The sequence below is a fragment of the Ascidiella aspersa genome, chromosome 6 (genome assembly GCF_963924565.1).
Source record: "Ascidiella aspersa chromosome 6, kaAscAspe10.2, whole genome shotgun sequence".
NCBI lineage: Eukaryota > Metazoa > Chordata > Ascidiacea > Phlebobranchia > Ascidiidae > Ascidiella > Ascidiella aspersa.
Genome location: NC_139452.1, coordinates 17,713,129 through 17,728,565, shown reverse-complemented (window position 1 = coordinate 17,728,565; position 15,437 = coordinate 17,713,129). Strand labels below are relative to the sequence as shown.

Below are 15,437 nucleotides of genomic sequence, written 5' to 3'. Positions count from 1 at the left end.
CGGTTTCGCTATTTGTTGTAAATTGTTTCATGACAATTTAGGGTTACAAAGCGTACAATCAGTAGCATAAAAATAAAATCCCGCATTCACCTCTATCTGTTGGTTCACCCTGGGGTGAACTATTTAGCAGATGAAGAAATATTGCAGAGAACGATTAGATTAATGGTCGTCTTATATTATAGTAACTCCATAAATATGGTTTGCAAGAACATGACAGGGTTAAAACGACCTGCAACAACTTGTACCACGTACGTCACAGAATTTAGGTGGAATAACTTCAGTGCCATCCCAGTCATATTTTGTAATATGTTTAACTGTTATTTTGTCATGTGGTTCCTCATTATAAGCTGCACAACGTACTTCGTTGCTTGTTTCTGATATGTTTTGAACTTTTGATGTCGCATTTATGGCATATTGACATTCTCTTGGCTGCACATAATGGTGTCTCATTACATTAAAAAAACTTCAATTAAAAATTAAACTTCTAATAAAAATAAAATTTGTGCAAAATGTCACATTTAATGTAAACTTTCAGTCGGGGATCAACGGTAGTTTATCGACGAAAACAACAAAAATTCACACTCTTCCATAGAAACTATCAACACATCCTTGCATTGTGTCAAATGCAACTAAATTTTAACAACGATAAATTACTTTATTTCACTAAAAATTCTCTAAAATCTGAAAAACCGAGACAATACACAACATCAAGATACAAAAAGTTAAGTATAAACCTAAAAACACACAGATATGGGGCTGTAGTTTACGATGACGTACAAAAGACACAATTTGATTAATTTACCTTTTAATAATATAAAGTGCATTTTAACTTACTACATATATTTTTGGTAAACATTGGCTGTTAGTTTCTTCAGTGCCATAGTAATACGTTGGGCAACGGAGATAATCCTTTTTAGGCTTAAGCAAACTGTTATACTTTCGGGTAATTTCACGACAGCAAGCAAAGTAATCGAATATTCCAAATACCAAATAGAAAATTAAAACGTGCCCGCGTTTGGTAATACTTAAAACAAATTTACATCTATCGCTCAATGTGCTGTCTCTTAGGCGAAAATGGACCACTAGCTTGTGGCGGAGATTCACCCGATGTACATACGGCAGTAGTGGCATTGGAGAGCGATCCGTGGCTGCCGTACCTTCGTCGGATGCGTTGCTTTCGGTTCGGACTGGTGTCAAGCTCACTGCCACTGAAAGGTGTGATTTTTGTCACCTGGCCGATGCCCTTGGTTGAACGTTCCCGAAAGATAATTGTCGAACCAGTTCGGATATACTCCGGTGAGCAGACAAAGCGAAAGGTAACACAAGCTTGCTCGTTTAGACGCAACGAACCCTGTTAAAGAAATAAAAGTTCAACGACACAAATTACAGCGAACAACCACGTAAGTGTAATGACGTCACATACATAGATGATTAATATACGACCCACAGCACCGTTAAATTAAGGTAGGCGGTTTGTGATGATTTATACCACCAGCAAACGTTTTACATGGTGCTGTTGGTATTGTTATATGCATACTTCACTTTGTTTAATGTACACAGTGTGCTGCTCGACGCGAAGGGTTACCGCAAAAAATGCCTTATCACTCACTTCCTCGTTATGAATTTTCTCAACCACTGCTGTCTGTCGTACATTGCCGGCATGTATAGTTGCTTGGAATCCCGCAGACAAAAGGACTGAGGGATGGTATAGAAGGAAAACTGTGGTTTCAAAGCGTAGGCAACATTCAGGTTGGAGACTCGTAGATACTATGACCATGCCCTGTATCAACACATTTAATGCAAAGTTACTTTTCAAGTTAAATAATATGATATATATTACATTACTATTTTTACTTGATTACTTATTATTAAAGCAATAGGAACAAAACAATCAACTCGCCCATATTGAGTTTCTTAACATTAATGGACCGTAAAAAGGGAGACATTGAATGAAAAGCATTTAACTGGTAGCGAAACACATGACTTGTACGTCTTTAATAGTGTTAATTAAACGCTCCTCGTGTCTGACCTTTCGTATCGCGTCGGCATTTATTTCGACCAAGGAGAGCGACGCTGCTTGTCCGGCGCGGACCACACGGCATGGGGCGCGGTTACGACGAATGGAGGTAACCGTCACGGGCAGGTAACGACCCTTCACAGTCGGGCCAATAAGAAGCCGATCCTTCTCACCAATTGTCCCCTGATGTAAGGTTCCACCCACAACCACGCCCACCTCAGGAACTGTGAAAACCTCGTCAACCTGTAGTTGGACATTTGCTATTAGTACGTTTATTGACTATTAGTAAGTTTAGTTAGTTTGTTTACAAAACGAAACCAGCTCCAGGCTGACAAAATGTGGTATGCAAATAAACAATTTTAAACAAAAACAGAGCTTCACACAAAAAACCTATGGTAATGGTATTAATCGGTATGCTTTGTTTTAGGACGGCCATCAATATTCATGTGGACACAATATTCGTGTAATGACGGTGGGAAATACGGGTAAAAGCCATAACAAACAACATATCGCATAAGCAGGTTTTGTTTGTTGTTTATGGATATGACCTGTTTTAAGATTTGGACAGGAAACGGTTGATATAGTTGCAATACATTGACAATCAATTGAGGTTGCTTTAAGTTTAAAGCTTCAGATAACCAAATACAAGCTTATTCGATATTCTTGTAAAACTCTATCAAGACATGATATGAAAATAAAACTTGGTTTTAACTTCAACTAAATATATGAACGTTTTGGCTCAAGTACAATGGTTTGTAAAACAAAAACAATTATTTTTTGACTATCAATAAGAATTTTTGCAAAACCATGCATCTTGCAAGCAATACTATAGCAGTATTGTAGTAATTTTTACCATTACTACACTACAACCAACAAGTTTATTAACGAAATTTAACAATAAATGCATCAGTAAAAAAATATTTTTACTCCTCGTCACAACTTTTGTCACTATCTGAATTTTCTAAATCATCATCAGGGTCCACTGGAGATAAGGGATTTGGTAATTCTAAATTTCTAAGTAGCCTAAGATTGATGATCCCCAACTAGTGTTTCCTTTTATGACAAACGCGATTCATCATATACGTGCATTTATTATAAACAAAATAAATCTACTTTACTATTACAAACACTTTGTTATTACCACAGAACAGGTGTTTGCATCAAGTAAACCCTACGATTTTATATTTGAATTCTTTAAAAAAGTTACAATCAAGAATATTAAAAACTCAAATTACAAAACAACTCTTAAAAAATTTGCATCATTTGAATCCAATATGAGTATTTGATCGGCTAAATAAAGTGCGTTCAGTTGTCCGGTCAATTGACAGGCTTGACAACCCTAATATATTCCATATGAATACCTTTATTAAAAATTTCTAAAAACAATTCAAGTTATAACAAGAATCGCGCAACAACTTGTCAAATATTCAATGACAGATCATGGCGTAAATCCACAAAGTGCTTCACTGTAACAACTAGACTCTCACAAATGCAATTTTAGTGTGAAGCTTAGTAAATAAGGAGGTTGGACTTAACATGTCGCTTATTATTACCAGATATTCGGTAGGCTTTTGTGTAAGTTGTTCTTGTTCTCTGGCGGTCTTCTGTGGTTTAAGAACGTTGAAAAACTTAATCAGAAGAAGGAGGTTCAACCCAGAAACACTTGAAACAGTGAAGAGGGGGACCACTTTGTTGCTATATGATTGAAAAAGGTAAAGTAAAAACCGTGATAAATATCTGGCTTTGCTCAGTATAAATAGGGTATTTAACAGTTTAAATTTAATTAAAGATAAATCAGGTAAAACTTGGCAGTGGGCTATGGCATCAGATGTGTTCCGCTCCCTTCTACAGGACACAGAATAACGTTTGCCATATATGATATAGATTTGCATACTAAATCAGCAATAAAACACTTCCGGACATTTTAAGTCACATTTTTAATGTTTTGGCATTTTAATTATATTATAGCAAAACATTTTTATGTTTTTCTTGAACACTGTAATATGCCTACAAATAATTGTTGTTTAGGTATAAAAGGTGTTGCAAGGATATAAAAGTTTCTTACTTATCACCAGTCATTGCAGCTGCAGCACTATAGGCATCATCCTCAGATCGGACCCTGAAAGGGATCTTGGAGCACACTGCAGAAGAAAGGAGTTGTTCAAGCTGGCGACAAGCTCGTTCTGACACAGCCGCTGGACACAAATCAACCTTGGTAACCACAGCAATAAGTGGAACACCTAACGCCATAGCAAGCCCAAGATGCTCCCGCGTGGTACCAGCTAAAACAATAGTTGTTCAAAGAAAATTGAAATAAAGTAGATTAAACTAAATTCACAATAATAACATTTTTTAAGGCAGTAGTTTTAACAGACACCTAATTATAATAATAATTTCGTTTTATGACAATACTTGGTTAATGCATGTAAAAAAAGTGGAAATGAAAACAGAATTAACAGAATAAAATTAGTAAACAAAAACAAAAATCTTTTTAAATTTACCTATATCAAACCAATGCTAATTTACAATATCATGAAGTTGGAATGGAAAAGGTTCCTACTCTTGATACCACAATTATTGGTTTGCCAAAAGTTTAGTTTGTCACTGATTAGCATCTTTAAGCAATTGCTTACCATCTATAGGTTGCATATAGGTTGTAATATTACTTATTACACAAAGGGTATTTTTTCTAATCCAACCTTACTTTTTAGTGGTACAAGGACAGTATAAGGTATTTAAATCTAAACACTGACTGCATAATTAAAGGAAAACAGTATTTTGTAACTTACTTAATGGTTGTTAGGTCAAAAAAAAAGAAGCTTGAAACTAAAACCGACATCTGCATATTACTTAAGACGGATCCGAAATGTCAAAAGTCTGCCACAGAATGTTTGAGTCCCTAAGTAGGAACCTCACTGCAGGCATATTTTTCTAGACAACGCTTTGCATGCAATTAAATCCTTAAATAATAACCTATTTCGGTTCCAATACTTGGTGATATGGTTTATAAAACCAACTATTTGGACGTGTAAGGTATGGTGCCAAGTGGCACATCTACATAAGAAAATTGGTAAATAAACGAAAAAACTAAATTACTTACCAACACCACGATTTGCACTTATAACCACCATGGCAAAGTCAGGATGGTGGGAAGTCAAACCAAAAATAGTTGTTTTTAGGTATTTATGATGACCAGCAAGGTCAACAAAGGTAATGATTTTTGAAGCCGCTGAGCAAATGTCCTCAGCTGTCCTTGAATCACTGTAGTTGATGATCTGACATTAAATATATGGAATTTTTAGGTATTTTGTAATTTGTTGGTATGTCAATGAATATGGCTTGGCATTGTGTAATCCAGTGGTCCCAACTCCTTTTTTGTCACCACCCCCTTTTCAGCTTTCAAAAAACTACGAGACCCCCCCCCCCCCAGGTTGCAATCATATATATACAATTAGGCAAAATGTTCAAACTTCTGGACAAATTGTTTCAAAATTTGGCGAAAATGTCAGAATTTACGTCAAAATATGCAGAACTAACTAAAAGTTAAGGTCTATTTGCTTCATGGCGTTTTTGTTATTTACAATAAAATGCAGGGACCCCTGGTTTAAACTATGTGTTTGTACCAAATTAAAATAGAGGTGGAATGTTATCTAAGAAGTCCAAAAAAGCCATCAGTACTAAACACGGTTAAGCCTAAGTGAAGTCCGAGTCAAGTAATTATTATAGCTTTCTTCAATATTCTGGCTGATTCTTCGGCCAACATAGTCGCCAAATGGCAGCTTTCTGCCATTGTGAGTAATATGCTTACAAATTTAATGGTTGATTTTTTTTTAGACCGAACGAAGCCTTCACAAAGACAAATTAATATGAAACATTATTTCTGCAAGCATGAAGTTAACTGACATATTTAAGCACCTGCATGTAATTTTATACGGAACTAGTCAAACATCAACAGACTTGGCCTACCAAAAAAATTGAAATCTACTTATTCAAATGTTATCCACATGGATTATAGTGTTAGGAGCAATGATGTTTTAAGATGTTACTTGCTAATGATACTTGACAGAATCCTGACTGTCAGTTTTAGGTTACTTTTTAATGTGAGTGTGTTTTTATAATTAAAGCAGGTGGCAAGGAAATTCTTTTTTACTGCTAAGAAAAACAACAATTGTAATTTTTATACATACTCTTATTTTTAAACTTTTACTCTTACTTTGTGTGCCCAAATTTTTTATTTATAACAATATTATTAAAATATCTACACTATGTATATACAGATTAATTTTTTTAGTAAACATACATTTCCCTTGCTATCAAATCCCAAAATTTCATGGCTAATGCATGAGGTTCGTCCAGATTGAATTTCATGCAAATGGCGGAATAGATTCAGCCTGGCCCTTCCTCTGCCATTATCATGTTCCCCATGAGTGAGGACACCAAGCAGGGTAGACTTACCAGCATCAGCATTGCCTAGAACTGAAACACGGAGGTCTAAAAACTATAAAAGAAGGACAGTTATTATGTGTTGCCCAAAAATAATTGAGATTTGATATTATTTTTATTACCTGTTGATCATCTGGAACCTTGCGCACAAGTATCTCAGCAATCTGCTTTCTAACCCCAATTGCCTCAGAATTTACCTGCCTCTTTCGTAGAACAGTTAGGTCTGCACCAATCCTAACAAAAAATTGTTCACATGATACAAAAAAGCAGAGTTACTAAAAAAAATTGAAAAACAATACATTTATAGTATAGCAATTAAGTACTTATGTCCAAAATATAAAGGGTATTAAACAGGGTGGCAGGATCTTGCCAGTTTTCTGGTGCAAGCATTTCCGGCCCAAATTCTTCATTTTTTTCGACCCCAAGTTAAATTCTGTGTTTGCCTAACAAATTCCTTGCCATGTTTAGGTGTTAATCAAGGCAATTAAAAAAAAATAGTGATCTTAGAGTCAAAGTTGTGCAAATGTTTTGAGACGTTAGGACATGAAGGGTATGCAAAATACAACCTGCGGGTGCACTCGGCTGCTTTTTTTACTCTGAATCTGTTAAATAGACAAGCTTTTTTGAGCAAACCTGGGTGCAAACATGTAGCTGAAAACCTGTTTACTTGCACAAAGGCGAAAAAATTATGGCCATTGTTTGGTTAAATTATCACAAAATTCCAATTTAAGAAAAATATATAATGCATTAGGTACATAACAAAGATTATCATATTGCTCGAAATAATGGTATTTTTAGTCCAACTTGTTGGAATTAAATAGATTTGATTAACACAGAGAAACAAACATAGTAAAAAAACGCTAACATTCAAAGTCTAAATGCAAACATACAACATGTGTATGATCAATTCGAGTCATTTTTAAAATAATAACAATCTGCCTGAAGATACAGCATTCTTACATATTTCAGTTTTCCAAAAAATATGAGATTGAATCTGTGTAAAAGCAACCACAAGATTTTTTTGTGAAACCGTTCTTTAAAAAAATTAATATAATTATTTTTTTTAAATAAAAACATTTTTTTAAGCAATTTAGGTTTTCTTGCATAGTCGCCAAGTCGCCAGCTTTCCACAAAACTGGTATTAAGCATAAACAGTGTTGTGTTTTATTTTAACTACTTTAGGTTATAAGGAGTTAAAATTGGGCATTTGACTAACTTTTTTGACATGATTTCTAATGTATTCATTGTGCACCCAAGTTCTTTATCATTTAGTCCAGTACAAATTCCATCATCTTCTACACCGATTTTATAGATAGCTTCACCCTGGCCCTCCTGTAACCGCCATTTCATCTGGGTGACAAGATGTTCCAAGCGGGAGTGGGTGGGATTGATAAGTTTCAACTTGTATTCAACATTACCCTCTTCCTCCTAAAATTAATTAATGAGTATATATTAAATATGCTACAATTAATGTTGTAGTTCCTACCAATTTACTTATAATAGTAAAATATTAAAGAAATACAACATTGGTTCATAGGTAGTGATCCACATTTTTTTAAATTTTGTTTTAAAGGTTTATTGTGAGCAATTGGTATCTAAAAACTGACATAATGTATGAGTCATTGTTTATTGGTTAGTCATCAACTGTATCTACTTTAAATGTGGCATTTTATTGCTAAAGCAGATTTCTTTGTCCATATAACTTTATAAAAAAACATAACAAAAAAGCCTATGCCTAAAATTAATATTTGAACCAACATAATAAATGTCATGTAGTACAATGAACACCTTGTTTTGCATAATTAGAAAAAAATTGCATAATTTGACATTTAAAAATGACTTTATTGGTTCAGTGTTTTACAAACTGATCTATTATACAGCGCATTAATGCGCTGCGTAGAATACAAAGTTACTACCTAGTTCAGCGATACTATAGCTTGGAGGCATAAGGTTTACTTGTGGGACCCATAGTGTATTTTGTCTGAGGCCAACATTGCTTTACAATAGGATTTTGTTTCAACAACAATTAGTTAAGGAAATTGTGAAATCTCTGCACTTACACATAGCCGCTCACCTAGCTACATTTTCTTGACATTCAGTGAATATGCAAAAGTTATCACATTCGGGAAGTAATCGGCCGCTCAAAAATCGCTAACATGAAAGGCGCATGAGCTAACTAGCCACTCAATATACATATAAATGAGAAGTAGAGATGTCTGATAATATCAGATAAGAACTTATATGCCAAGTGGTAGTATTGATACTTGTCGGGAACTAGGGCAGTTTCACTGCTGATCTGATAACAAATTGACAAAGGGATTTCAGTCATGATTCCAACATGTGATTTAATTTTAGCAACACACAAAAACAGAAAAATTTCGACCAAAAATGATTATCACCAGATAACCAGGGAAACAATAAGTGAACTTAACAAAACTTCCGTACACTAAAGCAAATTTTTACACAACTTGGAAAAAGTTACAATTGAAAGACAAAAACATAATGCTGCATCAATTTAAGCATGCCAAATAAGCATGGAAGCTCACTTAATTTGCTCCTGTTGGGGTTGCCGAATAAAATGTCAGGTATCGGAAATCCCTAGACAGGAGAAACTATGTTTAAAGTATGCATTATAAAATAAATTTTAGTGGTTCCAACAACCAATCAACTTGACAAATTCAGATTTTAACACCACGTGATTCTAATCCTTAGAACCGATATAATTATTTTTTTTACTTTATGATGTAAACTTTGTGTAATGTGTAGCAGAAGCCACTGTAGAGAGATGATTATTTATCCAACAGTCCAAAAATGTTGTGCTTATAAGTTACAAGGTATCGGTTAAATTGTTTTACATCTATAGCAGATCTGGGCAACATGCAGCCCGCCAAGCAGTTTAATCCGGCCCGCGGCTTATTTTCAATAAATAACATAGACTAAGCGAAAACCAGGGCTAGTTGACAGATTTTGTAAAGACCCCGCCAAATTCGATTTTTAGCCTGTTCTAAATGCTAAAACGGAAATTATTTTCGCGCTCGTATGTTCCACGCGATTTTTGGAACTTTACAGACAAATAGGGTACTCTGCTCAGTGGCACTCTCTCCAACGAAAGTTTAACAAACTTAGCCTAATATTTGAAATATATATTAATATTAGGCTAAGTTTGTCAAACTTTGTAACACATCGGTAACTTAAAGCTTTAAAAAAGAAGAAAAAACATGTAGGTAAGTTTTTTGTACAAAATTTTCACGTATTTTAATCTTAAGTTTTGGGTCAACGCACCCCACAACTTAATAAACGCTAATATATCAAGCAATGGACATTTTTAGTCGGTGCTCAATGCTTCACGTACCATCTTAATCTAAATTAAAGTTTGCATTTTCAAACAAACATAGTCGCAAATATTTCGCGCTTCGCGCGACGTTTTGTGACCTTCTTTAAATCCGACTTAAATTGCACATTTTCGCACAACTCTAGACGTAATAACAAATTGGTTGATTATTTGTTTTACACCGTCAGAGTATGACGTCATATTGTATGTATTTTAGATCCTATATTTGGCCCGGCCCGCCACAATATTTTAGGTTTCTCATGCGGCCCACAGCTAAAAATAATTGCCCACCCCTGATCTACAGCCTAAAATACTTTGGTATTTACTTGATATTGTGGATTACCAGGTTCATAGACAAATAACAACTTCGGCCATTACAATTTTTAATATTTATAACACTTTTGGTTAAGTTGAGTAACGCAAATAAATATTAAACGTTTAAAGTGGAACTTATATTGCATAGTAATGGCATTTTGTTCAATCTATTTTTTTATCAATATATAATTATAGATCAAATCTACCAAAACTAAACTGCTTTTCAAAAGTAGTAATCGTTTAACAAACTAATCGTGTGGTTGCTCTCTCAGACGCACATTTAAAAAAAAATTGAAGGCCTTTAGTCGCAAATATTCGAATGAACAAGGAAACTCCAGTTGCGATGAAGGTTTTCCTGAGTACTTCAATAATAGTCACTAGGATGTTTAAAGTAGAATATCGAATCCCATCTGGATTCGAAATATCGAATCCAATTCTGCCGTTTATTTCGGGTAATTGGAAACAATATAATTTAATGTTTTACCGCGAATTGTTGCACCTAATTGCACAAACGCGTGTGGTAAGTTGGCCTGTCGCTGCGGGGACCAATTTACAGTGCTTGCTTTAAATGTAACCTGGTAGTGCAGTGTCAGCGTTTCTTCGGGCGACCAATTACCGCGTCTTGCGATAACGTTCGTCTAATAATTAAGTGTCAATCAAGCGTTATTGGGCGAGCGACTAATGTGTAATGTCTGGTGTGGAGTTCGCAATTTCCCTAAATGCGTTAAGTTGCAAAAGTAACATTATGTGTAAAACTTGGTGGCCGTCCACAAAATGAGCTATAGGGTTACTTAAGGTCAACTTTAGGCCAATATTCAGCGAGGTTATGCAGTTATGCGCAGTGTAATTGTCAAGAATTTGTCAATAGCAACTTTGTATTCTCTGCAATACATTATTTGACTGCATAACAGATCACGTTAGTAAAAAAAGAAGACCTAAGACCCAACAATGCTTGAAAAAACAGGACCGAATTGCTTAAGACTTCAGTGTGCAGTGTTGCATTGTACTGGCAAAAATATAAGTTTTGTCAACAACCTCGACAGTTGACATATTACAGTTTACACAACTGCTTCAAATGACAGTTGTTTAGAATGTGTGTTAGAAAATTGTTTTGGCGATTTATTGCTGTGATGGTGGGCCCTGTAGGGTAGATTAAGATTAATCCCTTCCCCAAACAAAATCGAGGTTAAATAATTTAATAAAAGTATACTAGGATTCAATATTCTGGATTCGTTATTCTAGATTCGAAACCTATTATTCTAGAATACCTTGGGATTCTACTTTGAACATCCCTAATAGTTACATAAGTTTTAGCCGCAACTTTATTATGGTGGCACAATTTTAGGCTGCATAAACATTAAACATCTCCCCTGAAGGCGGGAAAGTTTAAGATTAATATCAAACAAAACGATGATTAAATATACATGATTTTTTATTTTTAGTTTACCTCAGGAGGCAAATTTGTGAGCTCAGTATCAGTGTTTAACATTTTGTTGGTTTCAATAGAATTTAACTTTTTATTATTTGAGGTGCCATCCAAAAGTTCAACGTTATCCATTTTTATCATTCCTGCACTAAGCAACGGTTGCTTAGTAGAATAAAATTTAATCCATTGCCTTTGGTAACATCTTCAAACAAACATTTCTTCAGTTTCTGTAGATTTTATATTGCTTAATGCAATCCTTCATTTCATAAGTGCTGTATCATCTAAACAAATTAAAACAAATTAAACATGTACAGCATAAAATTGCGAAAAGTTTAAGCTTAATCATAATGAAAAAAAGCTAATTGTTTGTTTAGTAGTATACTAATGCTTTTTGCAGCTGGCTGTCCATACTAATTAGACTAGCCTGACGACCAGTTTGCAGTTGATAGCACTTTTTGTCGATCTCCTTTGTGTTTAGCAGGGCTGGGGAATCAATTTAAAACAGTATCGGCTCCAGAGCTAGCAATCACTTAACCCATGGCCCCGGAGCCCACACACACATGTCCAAGGCTCCAGCTCAGGAGCCACTAAACACACATATATATATTTAGGACAGGCCAAATAACTTTTATTGCCACATTAAACAGTTTAGTACAGGGTTCGGCAACCTACGACCCGCAGGCTGGATTCGGCCCGCCGATGAAATTCATCTGGCCAGCCGCCTCTTTGACAAACTAGGCACGATTCCATTTCAACTACTTTTAACTATTTTAACTACGTAAGTGCAAAAAATTTTCGCGCTGAATGATCCTTCTCTTTAGGCGCAAAAAAGATCCAAGGTCTGCCTGATTTACGGTAGTTTTAACATTTTAATAACATAATTCTTATAGTTAACATTTTGTGCGGCCCGCAGAGACCTTTCTGAGGTTGGTTTTGGCCCGCGACTACGAAAAGGTTGCCGACCCCTGGTTTAGTAGTTCTCGTTGAGCAACTTTCAGGCGCTGGTCTAGAATCCTATCACATTTTTGTCTGGGGATTAATTATTTGGGTTATGGTGAGAGTTTGCGTATGGGTTTGGGTAGGTTAAGTATTATTATTATATTTATTTTACATATTTATGCCTTCCTTGCAATTTTAACTTTGACCACTCGTTTCATGTTGAAATAAATGTGGTAGGATTCTAGACCAGCGCCCAACTTTTAAACAAGAGCAGATAAGAATTTCATAGATTTAGCTCTACAAATTTAAAAAATGGTTTCGCCTACACAAAAATAATAAAAAATGATTTATCTGCGCAGTTTAGTTTTACAAATAATAAACTACCAGCATAGCGTATAGGCACTATATTCTTACAGCTCAGTCCTTACTACAGGCAATTCAATGACTCTATATATTGGCTCAGTTGCATTTATGCAAAATATTGAAGTCAATCTTGTATTCCATCATTTTTTTTTTTCTTGTATTCCATCTCTTATAGCAGAACAGCTGATCAACAACAAAACTAGCAACACAGAAATCATAGTTATATATAAACGTAAGGTTCATAGGTCACAAGAAGTGGCGCAATTTAGTTCGTTCGATTTTTGATCATTGATTGCATCATTTTTTCCAAAGGAACATTACTTGAATTACAGGGTGTATTTTAACCCTCACGACAATAGCCTCTTTGTATTTTTGTACAACACCAGAAGCTTTACTTAGGAGTAAAACGAGAAAGATTTCATCAAAGGCTAATCAGCTTTAATTTTTTTAAGTCTAAAGTATGCTCAATATAAGTATGCTCAATATGCCAGTGTTTTTTTAAGGTGTTTTGGGGGACCGAAAACGGTGTAATCTATCTATTTCTTTCCGCTTAGCTTGTGTGAATCGAAAGATTTTATGTTTTGTCGTTGGTCCCATTGTTAAGTTGTAGCAACGACATAGAAATTCATCTCTTTATATGTCGTTGGTTGTAGCGATAATTAGGTGTTGTAACTGTAGGGCGGAGGCGATTTTACGGTACTTAATAAATGTGCAATCAAGATGAAGAATAGGTTTATCAGCAGGTTTTATAATTGCGATGTTATAAAAGCGTAAGCTACTTTGGCTGCCGGCAATTTTTCGAGTTTTTTGTTCTTGTAACCCAGTTCTGGGGGTGGTTGAGTTATGTAATTACGTAGTTGAGGTTATGTAATTACGAACACTGTAAATTTCGAAATAGGTTACGTATGCTATAAAGCGCAATATTACATGTTGGACATGACATTTCGCATAGTTACGCAAGTCATGTGTAATCATTGCCTATTGTCAGGCAATCGTTACTTGTGACGTGTAATGGATTCGTGACCTAAAACTTTTTGATGTCACTCTAATTTCTGTCCAGATAAAAGTACCATTACCCACAATCTAATTTCGTTTATTTTGCAATACTAAAAATATAAAACAGCGTTATTCAACAAAATATAGCTCGCTCGTCTCAACACTAACTCTAAATGTACACTTAGCGATACTGCTCCAAACAACTTCACTAAGAATACCTTGAAAAATAAACACTAAACGGCAAAGCATCCATCAAGCTTGCTTATAAAACAGCTGTAACGGAACTGATTATGAAATAATAGCTAGGCTAAAAAAGCTGCAACAAAAATAATCACTATGACGAAACAAATCTAAAAATAATAAAATATGACTGTGCTTGTTTGGTACTCAAAACATTAAATGAAGTGTAAGTAATAAAGAAGTTTTAATTGTTTGGTACATCTATAATTCTAAATATTCTGGGTCAGCTGATTACCCACGTGCTATCCTGAAATGACCCACATGTGGGTAATTACCCATAGGTTAAGAACCGCTGCTCTAAAAACTTTAATAGCCCTAACAAAGATCCTAAATCCACTCCTGCTGCCGTCGTGGTTTTAACGTAGTGAGCCTAAAAAGTATTTTGGCCCTTGGGCCAAAACAAATAACGTTTGCCCACCACTGCTTCACATCTTTTTTATGCAAAAAATAAGAAAGCTTCTCGTCATAAGCGATAACATTACATAATTAAAATTGAATGGTTATGTGATACAGAAATTACAACTACAATATTGTAAACGTAACAACAACTACAGTATTACTAAAGTTGCTTTAAATTATTTACTATGGGTTAACTTTCGGTCTAGCTCAGGGGTTCTTAAACTTTTTTACCGCGGACCACTAAGTTTTTTTTTGGCTTCGCGTGGACCACGGCAGGCAAGAAATTTTCAAAGATGGCGTCATAAATTGACGTCACAATACAAATAGACTTCTGAAATCTGCTTATTTCGGTCTAAAAAGTGTGAAAATGGAGTCTAAATACATTCATTGCAAAACCGTTTTCTTTTTAATTAAACTCTTTTCTTTGAAAAATTAATCACTTTTTGAATATACACTAATATTTCACTTTTGAATATACACTAATATTTGCCTTCATGAACCCCCTAAAACTAGTTCACGGACCCCCAAGGGGTACATGGACCCTAGTTTAACAACCCCTGGTCTAGCTTATCCCCCTATTTCGTAAAAACATTACTTTATTATTATGTTTAGGTGTTTTTGTATACGTGTCAGTTTTAGTTGAAGCAGTTAGTTGCTTAATTGGTTTGCTGGTGCTTTAATGGTTATAATTTTTACGTTAAAGTTTATTGACCTGTGCGTAGTTGTCCCCAAGATAGATGCGACGTAAAACGTTCTTCCTGACAAGAGCGATTTCATATCCAAAACAGATATGTTGTTGGTAATGTAAATAATAGCCTACTCTGCTATCAGATTTGAACAACTAGACTTTTTGCGAATTTCCGTAATCGAAGCAAGGGAACTTTACTGTTTTTATTGCTATGACGTAATCACTAACTAAAATCTAAATATTGGAAAACGTTCGTCTTTACGACTGCGGTCTCAAACAG

At 35.0% G+C, this 15,437-nt stretch overlaps 1 protein-coding gene across 1 annotated transcript; it reads right to left on the bottom strand.

The window, feature by feature from the left end:
• Positions 1 to 270: 270 nt before the first annotated feature.
• Positions 271 to 12,980, bottom strand: LOC146140567 (GTP-binding protein 2-like). Its single transcript, XM_083391064.1, has 10 exons — positions 11,554 to 12,980; positions 7,677 to 7,888; positions 6,583 to 6,694; positions 6,318 to 6,515; positions 5,118 to 5,292; positions 4,083 to 4,299; positions 3,571 to 3,712; positions 2,030 to 2,260; positions 1,610 to 1,780; positions 271 to 1,351 (listed from the first exon to the last, which is right to left on the bottom strand). The coding sequence occupies exons 1-10, from the start codon at positions 11,671 to 11,673 to the stop codon at positions 1,043 to 1,045; spliced, it is 1,887 nt and encodes a 628-aa protein (XP_083247190.1). The 5' UTR covers positions 11,674 to 12,980; the 3' UTR covers positions 271 to 1,042.
• Between the last annotated feature and the right edge of the window lie 2,457 nt (positions 12,981 to 15,437).

Coding starts and splice junctions, on each gene's coding strand:
- LOC146140567 (XM_083391064.1), bottom strand. CDS start 11,673: ATGATAAAAATGGATAACGTTGAACTTTTGGATGGCACCTCAAATAAT. Junction 7,889..11,553: donor TCACAAATTTGCCTCCTGAG/GTAAACTAAAAA, acceptor AATTAATTTTAG/GAGGAAGAGGGTAATGTTGA. Junction 1,781..2,029: donor ATGCCGACGCGATACGAAAG/GTCAGACACGAG, acceptor GTGTTGATACAG/GGCATGGTCATAGTATCTAC.